Source organism: Microtus ochrogaster, chromosome 8, assembly GCF_000317375.1.
Source record: "Microtus ochrogaster isolate Prairie Vole_2 chromosome 8, MicOch1.0, whole genome shotgun sequence".
Taxonomy (NCBI): domain Eukaryota; kingdom Metazoa; phylum Chordata; class Mammalia; order Rodentia; family Cricetidae; genus Microtus; species Microtus ochrogaster.
The window spans coordinates 24,142,468-24,157,877 of NC_022015.1; the positions used below are offsets into that span (position 1 = coordinate 24,142,468).

The 15,410-nt window shown below is 42.8% G+C and overlaps 1 protein-coding gene across 1 annotated transcript; it reads left to right on the forward strand.

Moving 5' to 3' along the window:
• Positions 1 to 4,723: 4,723 nt before the first annotated feature.
• On the forward strand, positions 4,724 to 15,073 carry Pstk (phosphoseryl-tRNA kinase). Its single transcript, XM_005351385.2, has 6 exons — positions 4,724 to 5,030; positions 6,913 to 7,204; positions 7,437 to 7,635; positions 10,904 to 10,979; positions 11,477 to 11,570; positions 14,594 to 15,073. The coding sequence occupies exons 1-6, from the start codon at positions 4,815 to 4,817 to the stop codon at positions 14,791 to 14,793; spliced, it is 1,077 nt and encodes a 358-aa protein (XP_005351442.1). The 5' UTR covers positions 4,724 to 4,814; the 3' UTR covers positions 14,794 to 15,073.
• Positions 15,074 to 15,410: the final 337 nt, after the last annotated feature.

Genomic DNA, 15,410 nt, shown 5'->3' on the forward strand with positions numbered 1-15,410 from the left:
ACCAGCTCCATAGATGCGCATGCGCATATCGTCTGATTTCCAGAAGTTCGAAATCTTCGCGGGAGGCGACTGAGGACTTTGCTGGTGTCTTCCTCGCTCCCGTTGCAAGTGCCTTGCGCACGCGAAAACCAAGATGTTTATTCCGACTTTGGCTATGGTGACCCAACCAGCGTACCAGCGATGGTTTGGGGGAGGACAGGGCAGGTTTGGGGACCCTGCGGTAGTCCCAGAGGAGATAGGTGCAGACCCCTTAGTTCTAGACACCCTAAAACCAGCTCTCAATCTGAGGACCTCGGGAAAGGACGCCGGGCCCTTCCTACGCCAGCCTGTGGAGTATATGCTACCCGGGCCGCATTTGGGGCAATGCGACCAAGGTTGATGGTGTTAGTCCACTCCGCAAGTCACCCCAATGAGCTGTGGAGGAAAGTGTGGAGCTCGGTGTTTAGCACCGCAGAATACTATTGGGTGACGGAAGGCATTAAACAGCTGAACCGATGGTTTCACAAAGATCAGGCTCCTGGGCCTCAGGAATGAGCTGGAACATGGCGTGCACGTCCTAAGTGGCAGAATTCTTAAGGTTAGGAAACGTCCAGGGGACACAAAGCCTAGACTGTACTTTAATGTTCTGCACTCTTGGCCTTGACAAGAAATGGCAATGGGCCTCGGTCTCTGCGGAAATAGATTCTACACCCAAGCTTTCTATGGGAACAAGTGGGACTTGAAACTTTATAGAACCCACAGGAAAAAAAGCTAGGTATTGTCTGCCTCCGGTGACTTTCTGAAGTGTCTTGTGTAGATAATTTTAACATCGTTGGAGTTATAGACGAATTTTCTTGCCCACCCCAAAAGATGTTAAAATTTCTACAAAGAAATGTGGAATACCCGAATTTCAAAGTTGTGTTTGAGGCCATACAGTCTCTGGAGAATAGTTTTATTCACCCATAACCTAGTTTTGTCTCAGAACTTGGAGTTCATCACTCAGAAAAAAAAAAGGCTTTCCTTTAATTTCCACTTTAGTCTGCATGTATAACCCTGTCCAAAAATGTTTGTGTCTTCTGGCAAGAAAAAGATGGTTGAGTGTAATTTTCTATAGGCAGTCACCAGGGTTTATGTAAAGTGCGTTCATCAAGTTTGAAAGAAAAATCAAAGACCCAGGAGGCAGAGGCAGGTGGATCTCTGTGAGTTCGAGGCCAGCCTGGTCTACAAGAGCTAGTTCCAGGACAGGCTCTAAAGCCACAAAGAAACCCTGTCTCGACAAATAGCACCAAAACTAAAAACCAACAAAACAAAAAAACTAAAAGAAAAAAAAAAAAAAAAAAAAAAAAAAGAGAAGGAGGAGAAGGAAGAAGAAAAATCAAAGACCAATAGAAACAAAATCCCGAAATAGCAACCTTTAATATTCAAAGACCCAATATATGAGGATTTTGTAAAATGCGTTCTAAATTGTCATCATTTCTCTTCTGTATGTCACAGGGTTCAAAGTTTTTTTTTTTAATATTAACTTTATTTATTTATTATGTATACAATGTTCTGTCTGTGTGTAGCCCTGCAGGCCAGGAGAGGGCACCAGACCTCATTACAGATGGTTGTGAGCCACCATGTGGTTGCTGGGAATTGAACTCAGGACCTTTGGAAGAGCAGGCAATGCTCTTAACCGCTGGGCCATCTCTCCAGCCCCGGGTTTAAAGTTTTTATTCCAGCCAACTGGGACCAAGGCGTGGCCCCGAGTGTCCAGAACACAGGTTTTTAAGGGCAGAAATCTGAAAGTTGAGGCATCTGACTCAGCAGCTGCAGGGGACTTTGCAGCATAAGCAGTTTTAACAGACGCTGACATAAGCGGTTAGCTATCCGAGGGCACAAACAGGCAGCTAAGGTGAATGGTTAGCTGGTGGGGGTTCCGCACAAACAAGCGGTTTTAACAAAAGCTAAGATAAGTTAGCTAGGACCTTCTGACCTTTGGTCTCTAGAATAAGTAGAGTTGGGTAGTTTTCTGTGGGATTCCCTGTCGTCAAGATCAGATTATACCTGGAACTGGCCTCGGCAGGAGTACAAGATGAAGGAACCCGCATTGTCTTGACCTGTCACACTGTGTTTCCTGCTTCCTCTGGTCATGACTTAGGTTGATATCTGTAGACATTCCAAAGGGAAGTATACTCTAGAAACACTAACTTGCAATTTTGTACACAAGATTAATACCGTGAGGATTTTTACTTCCTTAAATAAGGCTAATGAATCAGAAAACTAAAGACACTTGTCATAAAGACTCCTGCCAATAAATCACCATTTCTTCATTTCCTCCAAAGCTGTTACCTTTCTTCATCTCTTCTTGTCATGTGTTGAGGCACTACCTTCATCTGAACCGTCCTGGGCTTTTCTTTCTGAGCCAGGAGCCTGTTCTCATCCCCTCCAGATCTTCCTCTGCTCTGCCCTCTGCCCTCTGCCCTCTGCCCTCTGCCCTCTGCCCTCTGCCCTCTGTCACTTCTGATGGCTGATGCTGCTGACCGAGCCAGCATCACCACGCCTGGTGAACTCTGATCCCACCTTCCTCCCAGTCTCCTCCTCCCAGAATACTATTTCTTCCAGTAGTTTTGACAAAAACAAAAAGAGCCTTTATCATTCATAGCCAAGCTTGAATCTCTGTTGTAGAATGGAATTGATTTCTCTGCTGTATTACAACCTTTGAAGGACTTGTAGTCCCAGGCTTGGCCAGTTTCCATATTTGCTTCCCCTTCCAGCTACATGCTTGCTGATAAGGAATTGTTTTGTGCTTGGGAAGTTAAGAACAATTCTACTGTGTGGACTTGTTAGAGATAGCAGCTTTATCACAATAATTTATTGATACAGAAGAACTCATGCCCTCTAAGAGACTATTTCAAATCTGTGTTCACTGGGGCATGGTGGCACATGCCTGTTGTCCCTAGCTACTTGGGAGACAGGTGGAAGGATCCCTTAAGCCCACAAGTTAGACACTAAACTTGGCAATAGCAAAAAAAAAAACAAAAAAAACAAAAAAACAAAAAAAACTGCCTTCAGAATATGAATCAATACATATTTGAAAGGTATTGATTTTAGTGGCTAAATATACCTGCCTTTTACCCAGGAGTGTATGTCCCAACAAGGTGGTTATAGGAAAATAATTTCCCTCTTGCCTAGAACCACAGAGCTATACTTACCCTCCCTCCTCCCCTCACCGATCACAAATTCATTGGTTACCTGCCGGGAACTGCTGGGACATAAAAGGAGTGGAAAGAAGGAATCAAGGATGACGTTTTGTTGATACCCCTATAAAAAGCAGCCAAGATGGGGAAGCAGCTCAAATAATTCTGAATTCAGTATTTCTTTTTTTTTTCTTTATTTATTAAAGATTTCTGCCTTCTCCCCGCCACCGCCTCCCAATTTCCCTCCCCCTCCCATAATCAACTCCCCCTCCTTCATCAGCCTGAAGAGCAATCAGGGGTCCCTGCCCTGTGAGAAGTCCAAGGACCTCCCACCTCCTTCCAGGTCTAGTAAGGTGAGCATCCAAACAGCCTAGGCTCCCACAAAGCCAGCACATGCAGTAGAATCAAAACCCAGTGCCATTGTTCTTGACTTCTCAGCAGTCCTCATTGTCGGCTATGTTCAGCGAGAACGGTTTTATCCCATGCTTTTTCAGACCCAGTCCAGCTGGCCTTGGTGAGTTCTGGATAGAACATCCCCATTATCTCAATGTGTGGGTGCACCCCTAGCGGTCCTGAGTTCCTTGCTCGTACTCTTTCTCCTTCTGCTCCTGATTTGGACCTTGGGAGTGAGGTAAGCCAGACCCAAAAAGAGGAACATGGCATGTACTCACTCATGATTGGTTTCTAGCCATAAATAAAGGACATTGAGCCTATAATTTGTGATCCTAGAGAAGCTAAATAAGAAGGTGAACCCAAAGAAAAACATGTAGTCATCCTCCTGGATATTAACCTTCATCAGGCGATGAAAGGAGACAGAGACCCACATTGGAGCACCGGACTGAATTCAGTATTTCTTACACAACACACACAACATTTTCCTTGTTTGGTAGTTCTTGGTGGTTTGTGTTTTTTTAGGAGGGTTAAGGAGTTTGAGAGAGGGTCTCATGTAGAATATCTCGAACACTTGCCCCTCCTGAGTCTGCCTTTCAAGTGCTGGGATGATGGGCTTGTGTCCCAACTCCCAGCTCGCTACCTTTGTTTTTTAAAATCTATCTATAATCCCTATGTTCTTTCTCTTCCTGCATGTGTTGGAGGTAAAATCTAAGGATGTGTGTTTCCTGTCTTTATTTCTTCTCCCTTGCTGCCGCCTGGCGGCACCAAGACTCAATGACGAATACTCAACCCTTGCTCTTATCAAGCCCAGGAAAGGCAGAAAATAGGCTGTCCTCGCTTCGCCTCCTGCTGTCTGACTCCCCACTCTTTACCCTCAGAGCCTTCCTTAAGAAGTTTCAAGTCTCCTGAGATTTTCCTGGACAGAGAAACCTCACTGTAACCAAACCAAAATGCAAAGCCCTAATGGCTTGAAGGTGGGGCAAGAAGGATGATTCTATTGGTAGTAAACCTAACTCAGGGGTCCTTTAAGAGTGTCCAGAAAGTACGAAAAGAAGAGCCGATGCCTCCCGGGCCTGGGGTACTGGCGTTAGGGACAGCTGACACCAGTCCTTCTCTTGGTCCAGAAGGCGCCTGTACAAAGGCATCCTTTCCGGGCCCGCATCCTCGCTTGTTCCTCCATTGTCGCCAGAGGGCGCAGCACGGTGCTGGTGCACAGCGCGTGCGCAGCAGGCGCAAAGGTTTCTGCAGGCCGCAGCGGAAGACATGAAGACTGCGGCGGCGGCTGGGGAAGTCAGCGTTGACGGGAGGCCGAAGCTGGCACTGTGCGTCCTCTGCGGCTTGCCGGCGGCCGGAAAGTCGACCTTCGCTCGTGCGCTGGCCCTCCGGCTGCGGCAGGAGCGGAGCTGGGCAGTGGGCGTCCTCTCCTACGACGATGTGCTGCCCCCCGCGCTCCCGGATGACGTTAGCACACAACCTCGGGTCAGCACCGGGAGGGGGCGGGCGGGTGTGCAGTCCCGGCAGAAGCAGTGGGGCTGTGGGCTGATGACGGCGAGCCGCCCTGGATCCCGACTCAGCAGTGCCAGTGTAGGAGGGGAAGCCTGATCGAGACGAAGGGAGCTGGTTAGGTCGTGTCTAGGAGACGTAGACCTGTGCTTGGAATAATACTGTATATCGCTGAGGGCCATGCTTTGTAGAGGTTTTATGCAAGTTTGGGCCGTTCACATATTGCTTATTCTATGCAGTGGCGCTTAAGATAAGACCTAACTATGTTGTGCGGGTTGATCCCAAACTCCAGGGCTCAAGGATCATTCTGGCCCCGCCTCTTACTGTATCTGGGACTACAGGTGCCACCTCCAAATCCTATGGCAGAGTTTAGTTTACAAGGTGGATGTCCTAGTCAGATACCTCTGGATAACAATCCCTTGGGTAGTTGTACCATTTTGGAACTTCCAATGAGTATAAAGAACAAAAGTGATAATTGACAAATTTCTAGATCCCTCCAGGGTTGGTCTGCCACTAGTATTGGAAAAGGTGGTGCTTTCTGGGTTGACAGCCAAACGGAGTAATAGACTTGAATTGTGTGCCCCACGGATATACTTCTTAATCCCCGCACTTAGATCCCAGTGAGGTGCACCCCTGGTAGACGTACACGGAAGCAGACCGTGTGGAGAAGGGTCCAGTCTCCACTTGCATACTTACTCAATAGCAATGGCTTCTGGAAACTTCAGAAATCTTGAATTGTTACATGTGATGGTTAGTGCTTGAGTGTCACATGAATTAAAGGCAAATAGGATGACTCCATTCTGTATGTATGTACAAAGATAAATATACACAGATACATGTATTCATTAGGTGAAAAAAATTCTAGATTTCTCCAGAATTTATGTGCTGCTTCAGTTTTGGTTGTGGGGGCAGGGAGCAGTATTGTAATTGGGAGTTACTTGTATGATAGTACTCTCACCGCTTTGGATAAAGATAAAAGTTACTCATCCGGATTATTTTTCCTTCACCTTATTACTGTGAATAGAACTCCCCCCTCTTGATCACTGCGATTAGAAAATCTCCACCCTATAGGAAGTGGCACAGATTTCCTTCTCAGTGGGTCTGTCTGGTGTGCTTGCATGTGGACAAGGCAGGAGAAGGATTCATCTCCGGTCCTTCTGTATTTCCTCCAGCCTTGACTTCAGAACTACAGTGTTCCCCACCACCTCTCACAAAACAAGATCACGTGTATTCTCAGGCTCCTTATTTCCTCCCCCCTATCAGTTCCTGCCAGCTTTCCCAATCTCACAGTCCAGTTGCTGTGAGTTGAGGACCTTCAACTGACTTACCTAGCGGTTGGTACCCCTTTTCATTTCAAGGACAAACCAACATTGTTACATCTTAGGTTGTTTTAGTTCAGCAGGATATTGATTTTGGCTCCTTTGTTCTCCTGTGTGGTAAAGGGCTCACTCCCTCATTCATTCACTGAACATCCATTTCTGGAACACCTGCCAGCCTCTGCTGGAGGCCACGTGATCTAGCGGGGAGCGCTATGAAGGTGATATATCTAGATAGAGGTAACTGATGGAAGCCCCGATAGAGTAGGGACAGTGTACAGAACGGGGCTGCATTGCCTTCTTCATGGTCGAGTCTGAGAAGGCTTCACACAGCTCTGGCGGCACTGGGGATATTCCAGGCAGAGGGTGCAGGATCTATGAAGACAGGAAGGTGTAAGAAACAAGGTGTCTGTTGAGAACTTCCAATGTCTCAGTACTGTGGGCTGAAATTTTAAACGTGGTCAGGGTGGCAATAAAACAAGATGACCAGCCTGTTGGCTAAAGCCTAAAATAAATTTCAATTCTTTGTTGTTGTTTTGTAGCCATCCCAGTGGAAAATGTTTCGACAAGAACTGTTAAAGCACCTGGAATGTTTCCTCGTCGCGATCATTAGTGGGGGTCAGATGGCTGCCCCACCCAACAGGACTGAAACCATGTGGGAAGATTTTATAACTTGCTTAAAAAAACAGAATTTGATCTTTTCTGCAGCACATGAGGCTCAGCCTTGCCAGCTCTTGGCAAAAACGGCTGCTTCTAGACGTTTGTTTTTGGTGTTAGATGACAACTTTTATTACCAAAGTATGAGATATGAAGTCTACCAACTGGCTCGGAAATGTAATTAAGACTTTTTTTTTTTTATACATGGAAACATCGATTCACATATATGAAATCACAGCTGCCTTTAGTGACCATTTAATTGAATTAGGTCTATATGGATTTAATTTTTAAAGTGGCTTTTCAGTATTGCAAATGGAATTTTCCCTGCTTCATGTGGGACTAGTATATATTTATTTCACATTTCTCGAGAGACAGGTCAGTAATTTGGTGATTTTAAACCTGTTTTCAGATTCACTGGGCTTTTGCCAGCTCTTTTTAGATTGTCCTCTGGAAACATGTTTGCTGAGGAACGGCCAGAGACCCCAGCCACTACCTAGTGAGACCATCCGCCTCATGGAGAGAAAGATAGAAAAGCCCAACAGTGAGAAAAATGCCTGGGAACACAACAGCCTCATAATTCAGAGTTCATCATGTTCCTTGGAGGCCAGGTATCCTACTCTACATCATCTTAGTGTTCTCCCGTGGGTACCCTGTAAAACATGCTTAACTGTGTGGGACTGGCCATTTGCCCACAGGCCTTGGGGAGTTGTGTGGAGGAAGAAGCTAAACTGAGGACAGCTGAGATTTGAATCCAAGTTTCTTTATAAATGTCTGCTTTTAACTGTTCAAGTTGTAATGTCTCAGGCTGGGGAGATACCCCAGTGGGTAAAGGGCTTGGTGCACTGGATCTGAACTCAGATCCCTAGTCTGTGGTCCCAGCACTGGGTGGGGCTTGCTGACCAGACAGTCTAGGTAGAAGCCCTGTCTTTTGGTAGTCTTGTTGTTAAAGTTGCCTAAGTAGGTTGTGAAGTGTTTTCCTATAGATCTGAGCTAGAGGTACAGCTCAGTGGTCAAGCACCTGCATAGCTTGTGCTAAGCCATAGCTTGAAATCTAGTACTCCCAAAAAGTTTTAAGTTGTAATGAAACTAACAAGGGGTTTTTAATGGTTACCCTGCCCGTGTGTTTGTGAAGCTTGCAGACTCTGGGGACTTGGTTTCCATTGGCAATATGTCTGGAGAACTTTGGAGCAGTATATTTCTCTTAGAAATTTCATGAATGATGGAAATTTTTTCTGCTGTCTAGTATGGGAGCAGCTAGTCATGAGTGTTATCGAATGTTTTACTGTATCTAATGCAATTGAATAGCTGAGTTTTTAGTCAATTTAATATAGCCTCACATGGCTACAAACTGTGCTGTTGAATAGTGTAGACCTTAAGATACATTGTGCATTTTTTAGTTTAATTTTTAAGTTTGGTTTTATATATACATATATGTGTTTATATATTTGAAATTTCCTCACTTCCCTCCCCATTGCTTCTCAAATTTATGGCTTATTATTGTCATATGTACATATATGTGTGTGTGTATTTATATAATAAATGATAAATATATTTATATTATATATATTTATACACAGTGTATAAATACACCTTGCTGAGTCTGTTTAGTATTGATTGTACGTATGTGATTTCAAGGCTCACAACTTGGTATCGGAATTAGGGGGCTCATCCCTAGGGAAGATTCATTTTCATTCTCTCTTTCTCAGCAATCATTAGTCGCCTATAGTTCATAAGAATTCCCCCTTCCAAGTGAGCGTGTTGTCATAGTTCAGATCTTTATTTGAGCAGGTAAATTGTTGAGATAATCATGGGTGTGGCTTCTCTGTCATTGCTAGGAGACATAATCTCACATCACATTTTCTGGTCCACTGGCTCTTAGGATCTTTCTGTCTCCTCTTCTATGTTATCGGAACCCCGAGTACAGGAATTGTGTTGTAGATGTATCCACTGAGGCCAGACAACAAGTTGCTCTTGTTGGTCTCAATTGGCTGGAAAGAGAAACTTCTGTGATGCGGGGTGAAAGCTGCACTTGTGTGTGAGAATAAGGAAGAATCTAGAATGCTGTTGGGAAACTATGCTCTTTTACTAAAATGGTGGCAGCAGTTCTCGTCTAAGATCCATAGCCTCACCAGCCCCAGGTTTCCAGTACCAGGCATGATTTCTTTCCTGTTGAGTGGACCTTAAGTCCAGTTAGACAGCTGTTGGTTACTGCCAAGTTACTGCTTCTGTTGCACCTTTAGGGATATTGTGTCATGCTGGCTTTAAGACAGATTCATTCCTTGGACAGATTTCTCTGTATGGTTTCTATATAGTTTATAAATTTCACATACCCAAAACAAAACAGAACTAGCACTTAGATTACTATTATTTATACAGTTGATGAAATAAGCCACTGGCGAGGTTTCCAGTTTTCTAAAACAGGATCTCAGAATGTAGCCCAGGCTGGTCCCGAACCTGCTTCAGCCTCCCAATTTCTGTGATTGTAGGTAGGTGTGTGTACATCAATGGATTGCTCTCCTTTTTGGGGCACCTGTATATATTCTTCCTTTGGCAGTAAGTGGCTGCTTGAGGTACTGTTAGAATGGTATCAGTTGATCTTCACTTCCTTGACGCCAGTGAGATGCAGGCCAGCAGAGTGTGGGCTTCTGTCGTTACTTTCAGCCCTTACTGTAATTTGCAGTTTTGCCCCAGATCTTATGAACTTGGTCACTTGTACCTATGCAATAGCCCCAGGGCAACTGATTGGGGTTAGTGTCAAGTGTAGAGTTTGAAAATACAAACTGAGAGGTAATATAAATGTAACTTATCCTGGCTTATAAAATAATCGTAACTACTTGGTACATACCACATACTGGCTGTGCTTCTGGACACTTTCAGTGTTATTCCATTTTCACAACCCTTTAAGGGTAAAAAAAAATTGCATAAAAATTCCATTTTATGCTGGAATAACTAAGGCCCAGATAAATCAAGTAACATGCCCAGAAAGCAAGTGGCAGAACCATGGGACCCAGCGCAGTCACACTCTAGAGCCTGAACTCCAAATGAGAAGGATCAAGGTGGAGATGTTACATTGTACACTCACTGGCTTCACCCCTGGCCCCTGTACCCTAAGTAATACCCAACTTCTACTTAAGACTTACATGTCCTAATAATCATCCTGCCACCACCCCAAACCAGCTTCCTATGCTCTGGGCACAAAAAGCTTGTTCTTCTCGGGCCCTGGTGTTTGTGGTCCAGTTTGCGCTAACTGCCTGGCTCAGCCATCTAACTGGAGTGAGTAATGGCTATCTGACTGCCCAGTCTCTCAGCACAATCACTCTGTTGTCTTCACATAGCCACTTAACACTGTCCAGGGTTACATTTGTGCTCAGTAGTTTACCTGTCGCAGTCCATTTCATTTTCAGGAGTAGAGTGCTTGGGCATTATGTTATACCCCTAGATTAGCCGTTTTACAAATGTAGCTTTCCAATGTTTACATATGAGATATTCAATATATATATTTACTGAATGAATGAATTCTGAGTTCTCTAGGGACCCTTGGCAAATGAGGAAATTTGTTAGTCCTTATTCTAGTAAATAAGCAGAAGCCAAAAGTAAACAATATCTTTCTCTAGGGACTATAATAGTTTTAAAAGCCTATAGTCCAGGATGTAAATTAGCCTTTTATGAGGTAGGAATGGTTTCTAATTTGAGTTTCACTTAATATTTTACAAATGGAAGATGGCTTCCAAATCACTATGTTTATTCCCTTTCAATAAGGACCCTGAATGACAGTTTTGCTCATCTGCATCCTATATAGTTTTATTAATGCAGGTTCTTTAAAAAACAAATGTTTTATAGAAAGATTGATTATACTGTATCTCACTTTCTCTGTAGCCTGGAGGTGACTGATTTGTTGCTTACTGCTTTGGAAAATCCCATAAAATGTGTTGAGGACAATACGGAACAAAAGGTAAATATGCCAGTTAGACTTGGTGCAAATGAGAAGGAATAGCTTTTTTGCAGGGAGACATTTTGAGCTGATAGCAAGAGAAAAGTGAAAGGCAGACTGTTAGCAGGATGGCACTGCACCAGCCTCTGGCTTTTGACATCCAGTCGGTGAGCTGCTGAGGGCCTGTGCCTGCTGGTCAAAGCCCCATGGGAAATGTTCAGAAATGCTGGAACCTTACATTGGTGACTAAAAGCAGACAATGATGGAAGTATTTACACCATCAAAGCACAGAAACACTACATATAGGTTGGAGGAAGTTTTTCTTTCTAGAAAGCCAGTTATTACACACTCACCAGCAACTTTACAACTGGACATGATTCATTTGGATCTTCTACGAGGAAAAAACAAAACAAAACAGAAAAGCCACTGTGGCTTATCTTTTGGTCCCTTCAAATGAGTGTAGACCTTGGTCATTTATTTTATAAACTATTCCCAGTAACAATGTCTATATTACACAGGAAACAGACAGAATTATTTGTTCTACTAACATCCTCCATCAAGCTGATGAAACACTCCGCAGAACCATCTCTCAGACAATGAAGGAAGCCAAAGGTATGCGGTCTGGTTCTTTAGTGGCTGGGGTGCTCTCTGTTGCTGCCACTTCCTTGACACCAGAGCTTAGGATCCGCATTTCAGTTTAACAGCTGCTGTATGGTTACACAGCTAGACCATCCCTGGAACTGGGTATTTATCCATTTCAGTCATTTTTATTGAGTGGTCTTTTTTTTTTTTTCACTAGATTTTTCCTTAGATACCAGGGAATCAATAGGAAGCAGAATATTTTAGTGAGGAGACAGACAAAAAGGAAATTAATTATATGAATATATGTCAGTCCCCTAAAGAATAATTTTAAGTATTTTAAGATTTAAAGTATTTTAAGATTTAAGTATTTAAAATTTTAAGTAATTTTAAGAGTAATTAGGGTGCTGGAGAGGTAGCTTAGAGGTTAAAGGTACTCCAGGGTTAGGGGTCAGACAAGCATGGAATTTGAACAAGGTCACTTATAAATAGGAATAGTATTTTTTAAAAAAATAATGTTTCAGATATGTGGTAAGTATAGCTTTTCAATATTGCTTTAAGTTTTGAATTTTTAACTCCACACTATGTTTAAAATTTGTTTTAAAAAGAAAAGAACAGCTAACATTTAACTCCTTTGATATGCTACTCTTTACAATCCATGTAAGGTTGGTGTAATTTTATAAATGAGAAAAAAAATGGAGATTCACAGTGAATCAAGTAACTTTCCCAAGGCTGAAGAGGCTGCTAAATTTGAGGGCAACCTGAGATGAGGTTAATTCTGATTCCAGTCCGTTGTTATACGCCCCGCCTTTACCGTTACCTTCATAACAGCCGAGGACACCGAAAAGGACAGAGTGTTAACTGTACCAACAGTGTGTGATATAGTGTGTAAACGGAGGCACGTGTGGAAACAAGTTTCACAAACACTACCTCATACTTAATGGAATGTTTTATTTTCTCATTTTAGAATACCCATTGCCACTCATTAATGAATTACAATCCAAAACTTCTAACAGGATTGGAACAGAAATGGCAGCGTAATTAGAACAAAGCAGAAACCATTCAGTTTTTTTCTCAGCCATTTGCCTCTTGTTCTGTTCTCAGCCCAAATCACTCACCATTCCCACCCACTGGAAAATGCAGGCTCTTCTGGAGGGGAGAGGAGTGGTACTAGTTTCTAGATGTGTGCCTGAATAAAACTAAAAATTGAATTTCTCTGCCATCAAGAAAGTGAGATGACAGCCCACATATGGGATAAAACACTTGCAAATATTTCATGAGAAACCTGAATATATAAATATAAATATATAGAGAACTCTTTACTAGGCAATAACACATAAGTAACCCAATCTTAAAATGGACAAATATCTAAATAGACATCTTTCTCCCAAGGGAGATACAGAAATATCAACATTCAAATGAAGACATGTTAAAATTTAGTGAACAGCAAAATACAGATCAAAACCATAGGATATACCACTCCACAGCCATTAGAATGGCCAAAATGAGAAGGTCCAAGATTTGATGGAGTTGTGGACAAATCAGAGCCCTCACACCCTACTGGTGGAAATACAGAATGATGCACAGCTGCTTTGGAAACAGCCAGGCAGTTCTTCTAATGTGTTACCACATGGCCCAGCTATTCTGCTCCATGGTGATAGGTTTGAGAGAGATGAAAACTTAATGTTGATACAATGCCTGTTTATAGCAGAACTATTCATAACAGCCAAAAGGTAGAAACAACCCAGCTGCCCATCACCTTATAAATGGAGAAATACAATGAGGTCACCCATACAAGAATGTTGTGTGGCTACAAAAAGAACTAGAATACTGGCCCGGAGAGAACGGGGGGGGGGGGGATCCTTGAGAACATCCCAACTGGAAGAGGTCATATGAACATCCAGAGCTGGAAATCACAGCAGAAGGATTAGCGGTAGATTAGGAAGGGCAACTGTCAGGGATACAGGTTGCTTTTAAGCTGCGAAAGTGTTGTAAAACTAACTATGCTGGTGACTGCACATATGTGAATAGTCTACAGACAGGGTACCTCAGGCTGTCGTGGAACTCTCTGTGGACCAGGCTGGCTTGAACTCACAGCTCTACCTGCCTCTGCCTCCCCAGTGCTGGGATTAAAAGAGTGTGCCACTATGCAAGCTAAACCATCACATTTTACACTGATACACTTATGGTAAGTTATATCTCAACAAAGCTAATTTCAGATGCTCAGTAACACTACCCATATGGCAGTGCCTGGTGGCACATTTCCATCATCATAGAAAAGTTACTTGGGACAGCTGTTCAAATGTATTATTTATCAGCTTCAAAAAACCAAATTGTCATTTTATTTTTCAAAGCAAAAGATGGAAAAGAGGTATCCTGGCTCAAAAAGTCCAGTGTGGCATTGCAAGCCTTTAATCCTGGCACTTAAGAGACAGAAGGATGCCAGCTATATGAGTTCAGGGTTTAGGGTCAGGTTGATCTACATAGAGAATTCAGACCAGTCAGTGCTACAGAGTGAGAATCTGTTTCAAAAAAAAAAAGAAAGAAAGAAAGAAAGAAAGAAAGAAAGAAAGAAAGAAAGAAAGAAAGAATGAATCTTTTTAGGGGGCTAGAGAGATGGGTCTATAGTTAAGAGCACTTGTGTTCTTCGCAGAAGACCTGTGTTCGGTTCCCAGTGCTGATGCGGCTCATCGATAACTCCAGTAATGGATCTTATGCCCTTTTCTAGCCTTTATGAGCATTAGGCATGGTAGGATGCTATTATATACATGCAGGAAAAACATTCAAATATATAATATAAAAATAAATAAAATCTTAAAAATATATATCCTTTTGTGTTTATCTTCGGTTCATACACCAGAGTAGCTATTTAAACTGCTTGTGGCTCTTGCTTTAGATGACTTTGCTAGATCACATTAATGTTATTTCTTGTCCATTAATTATTACAATGCACCTAATTGTTTATTGGAGAATCTGGCCTGTTTGATGTAATCAGATGGCAATAGGCAGCCCAAACTGACTTACAGAAATAAGAATGAGAATATCTTTTATTTTAGATGAGAAAATACCTCTTAATAACTTGAAGCGTCTAGCAGAAGACCTTAACAAGCTCAAAGCAGATTTTTTGGAAGATCTACGACAAGGAAACAGAAGATATCTGTGCTTTCAGCAAACCACCAACTTATCAGATATTATTTCTTCTTTTTGTGATGAGAGAGATACTGTTGTGCAGAAGTATTTTTCAAAGCAACATTAAACTTTCTGAATTTCTAATCAGACTCCTGACTTGGGTAAACTTTTGCAATTTTGTATGACTGGGTGTTTTCTAGACCAATATTGTAAACTGCCAAAGACCATACCAAACATAAAAAAAAAAAAACCCTCAAAATGTCTAATTTCAAAGTTCTACTTTACTTGCCAGAAATTATTTCAGAGAACTACTTGCTAAATGTGACGCAGATAACTGATATAAGAAAGGCAGCCTTGCCAGGGAGTGGTGGCACACGCCTTTAATCCCAGCACTTGGGAGGCAGAGGCAGGCAGATCTCTGTGAGTTTGAGACCAGCCTGGTATACAGAGCTAGTTCCAGGACAGGCTCCAAAACCACAGAGAAACCCTGTCTCGAAAAACCAAAAAAAAAAAAAAAAAAAGCAGCCTTCCTTACTGATGTGCCCGGACTGTAGGGTAAGGCAGGTTAAACTGACTTGAATAAAGAGGACTGTCTTAGTTAGACATACAACTGTGACAAAATATCTGGCAGAAAACCACTTGAAGGAAGAGTAATCTATCTGAGCTCACAGCTTTCAGAGGTGTACATCGGGTGGGGAAGGCATGGCTGCTGGACTGGCTTCGTGCAGTGATAGAAGTTTGTGG

Coding starts and splice junctions, on each gene's coding strand:
- Pstk (XM_005351385.2), top strand. CDS start 4,815: ATGAAGACTGCGGCGGCGGCTGGGGAAGTCAGCGTTGACGGGAGGCCG. Junction 7,205..7,436: donor CTACCAACTGGCTCGGAAAT/GTAATTAAGACT, acceptor ACCTGTTTTCAG/ATTCACTGGGCTTTTGCCAG. Junction 7,636..10,903: donor TCATGTTCCTTGGAGGCCAG/GTATCCTACTCT, acceptor CTTTCTCTGTAG/CCTGGAGGTGACTGATTTGT.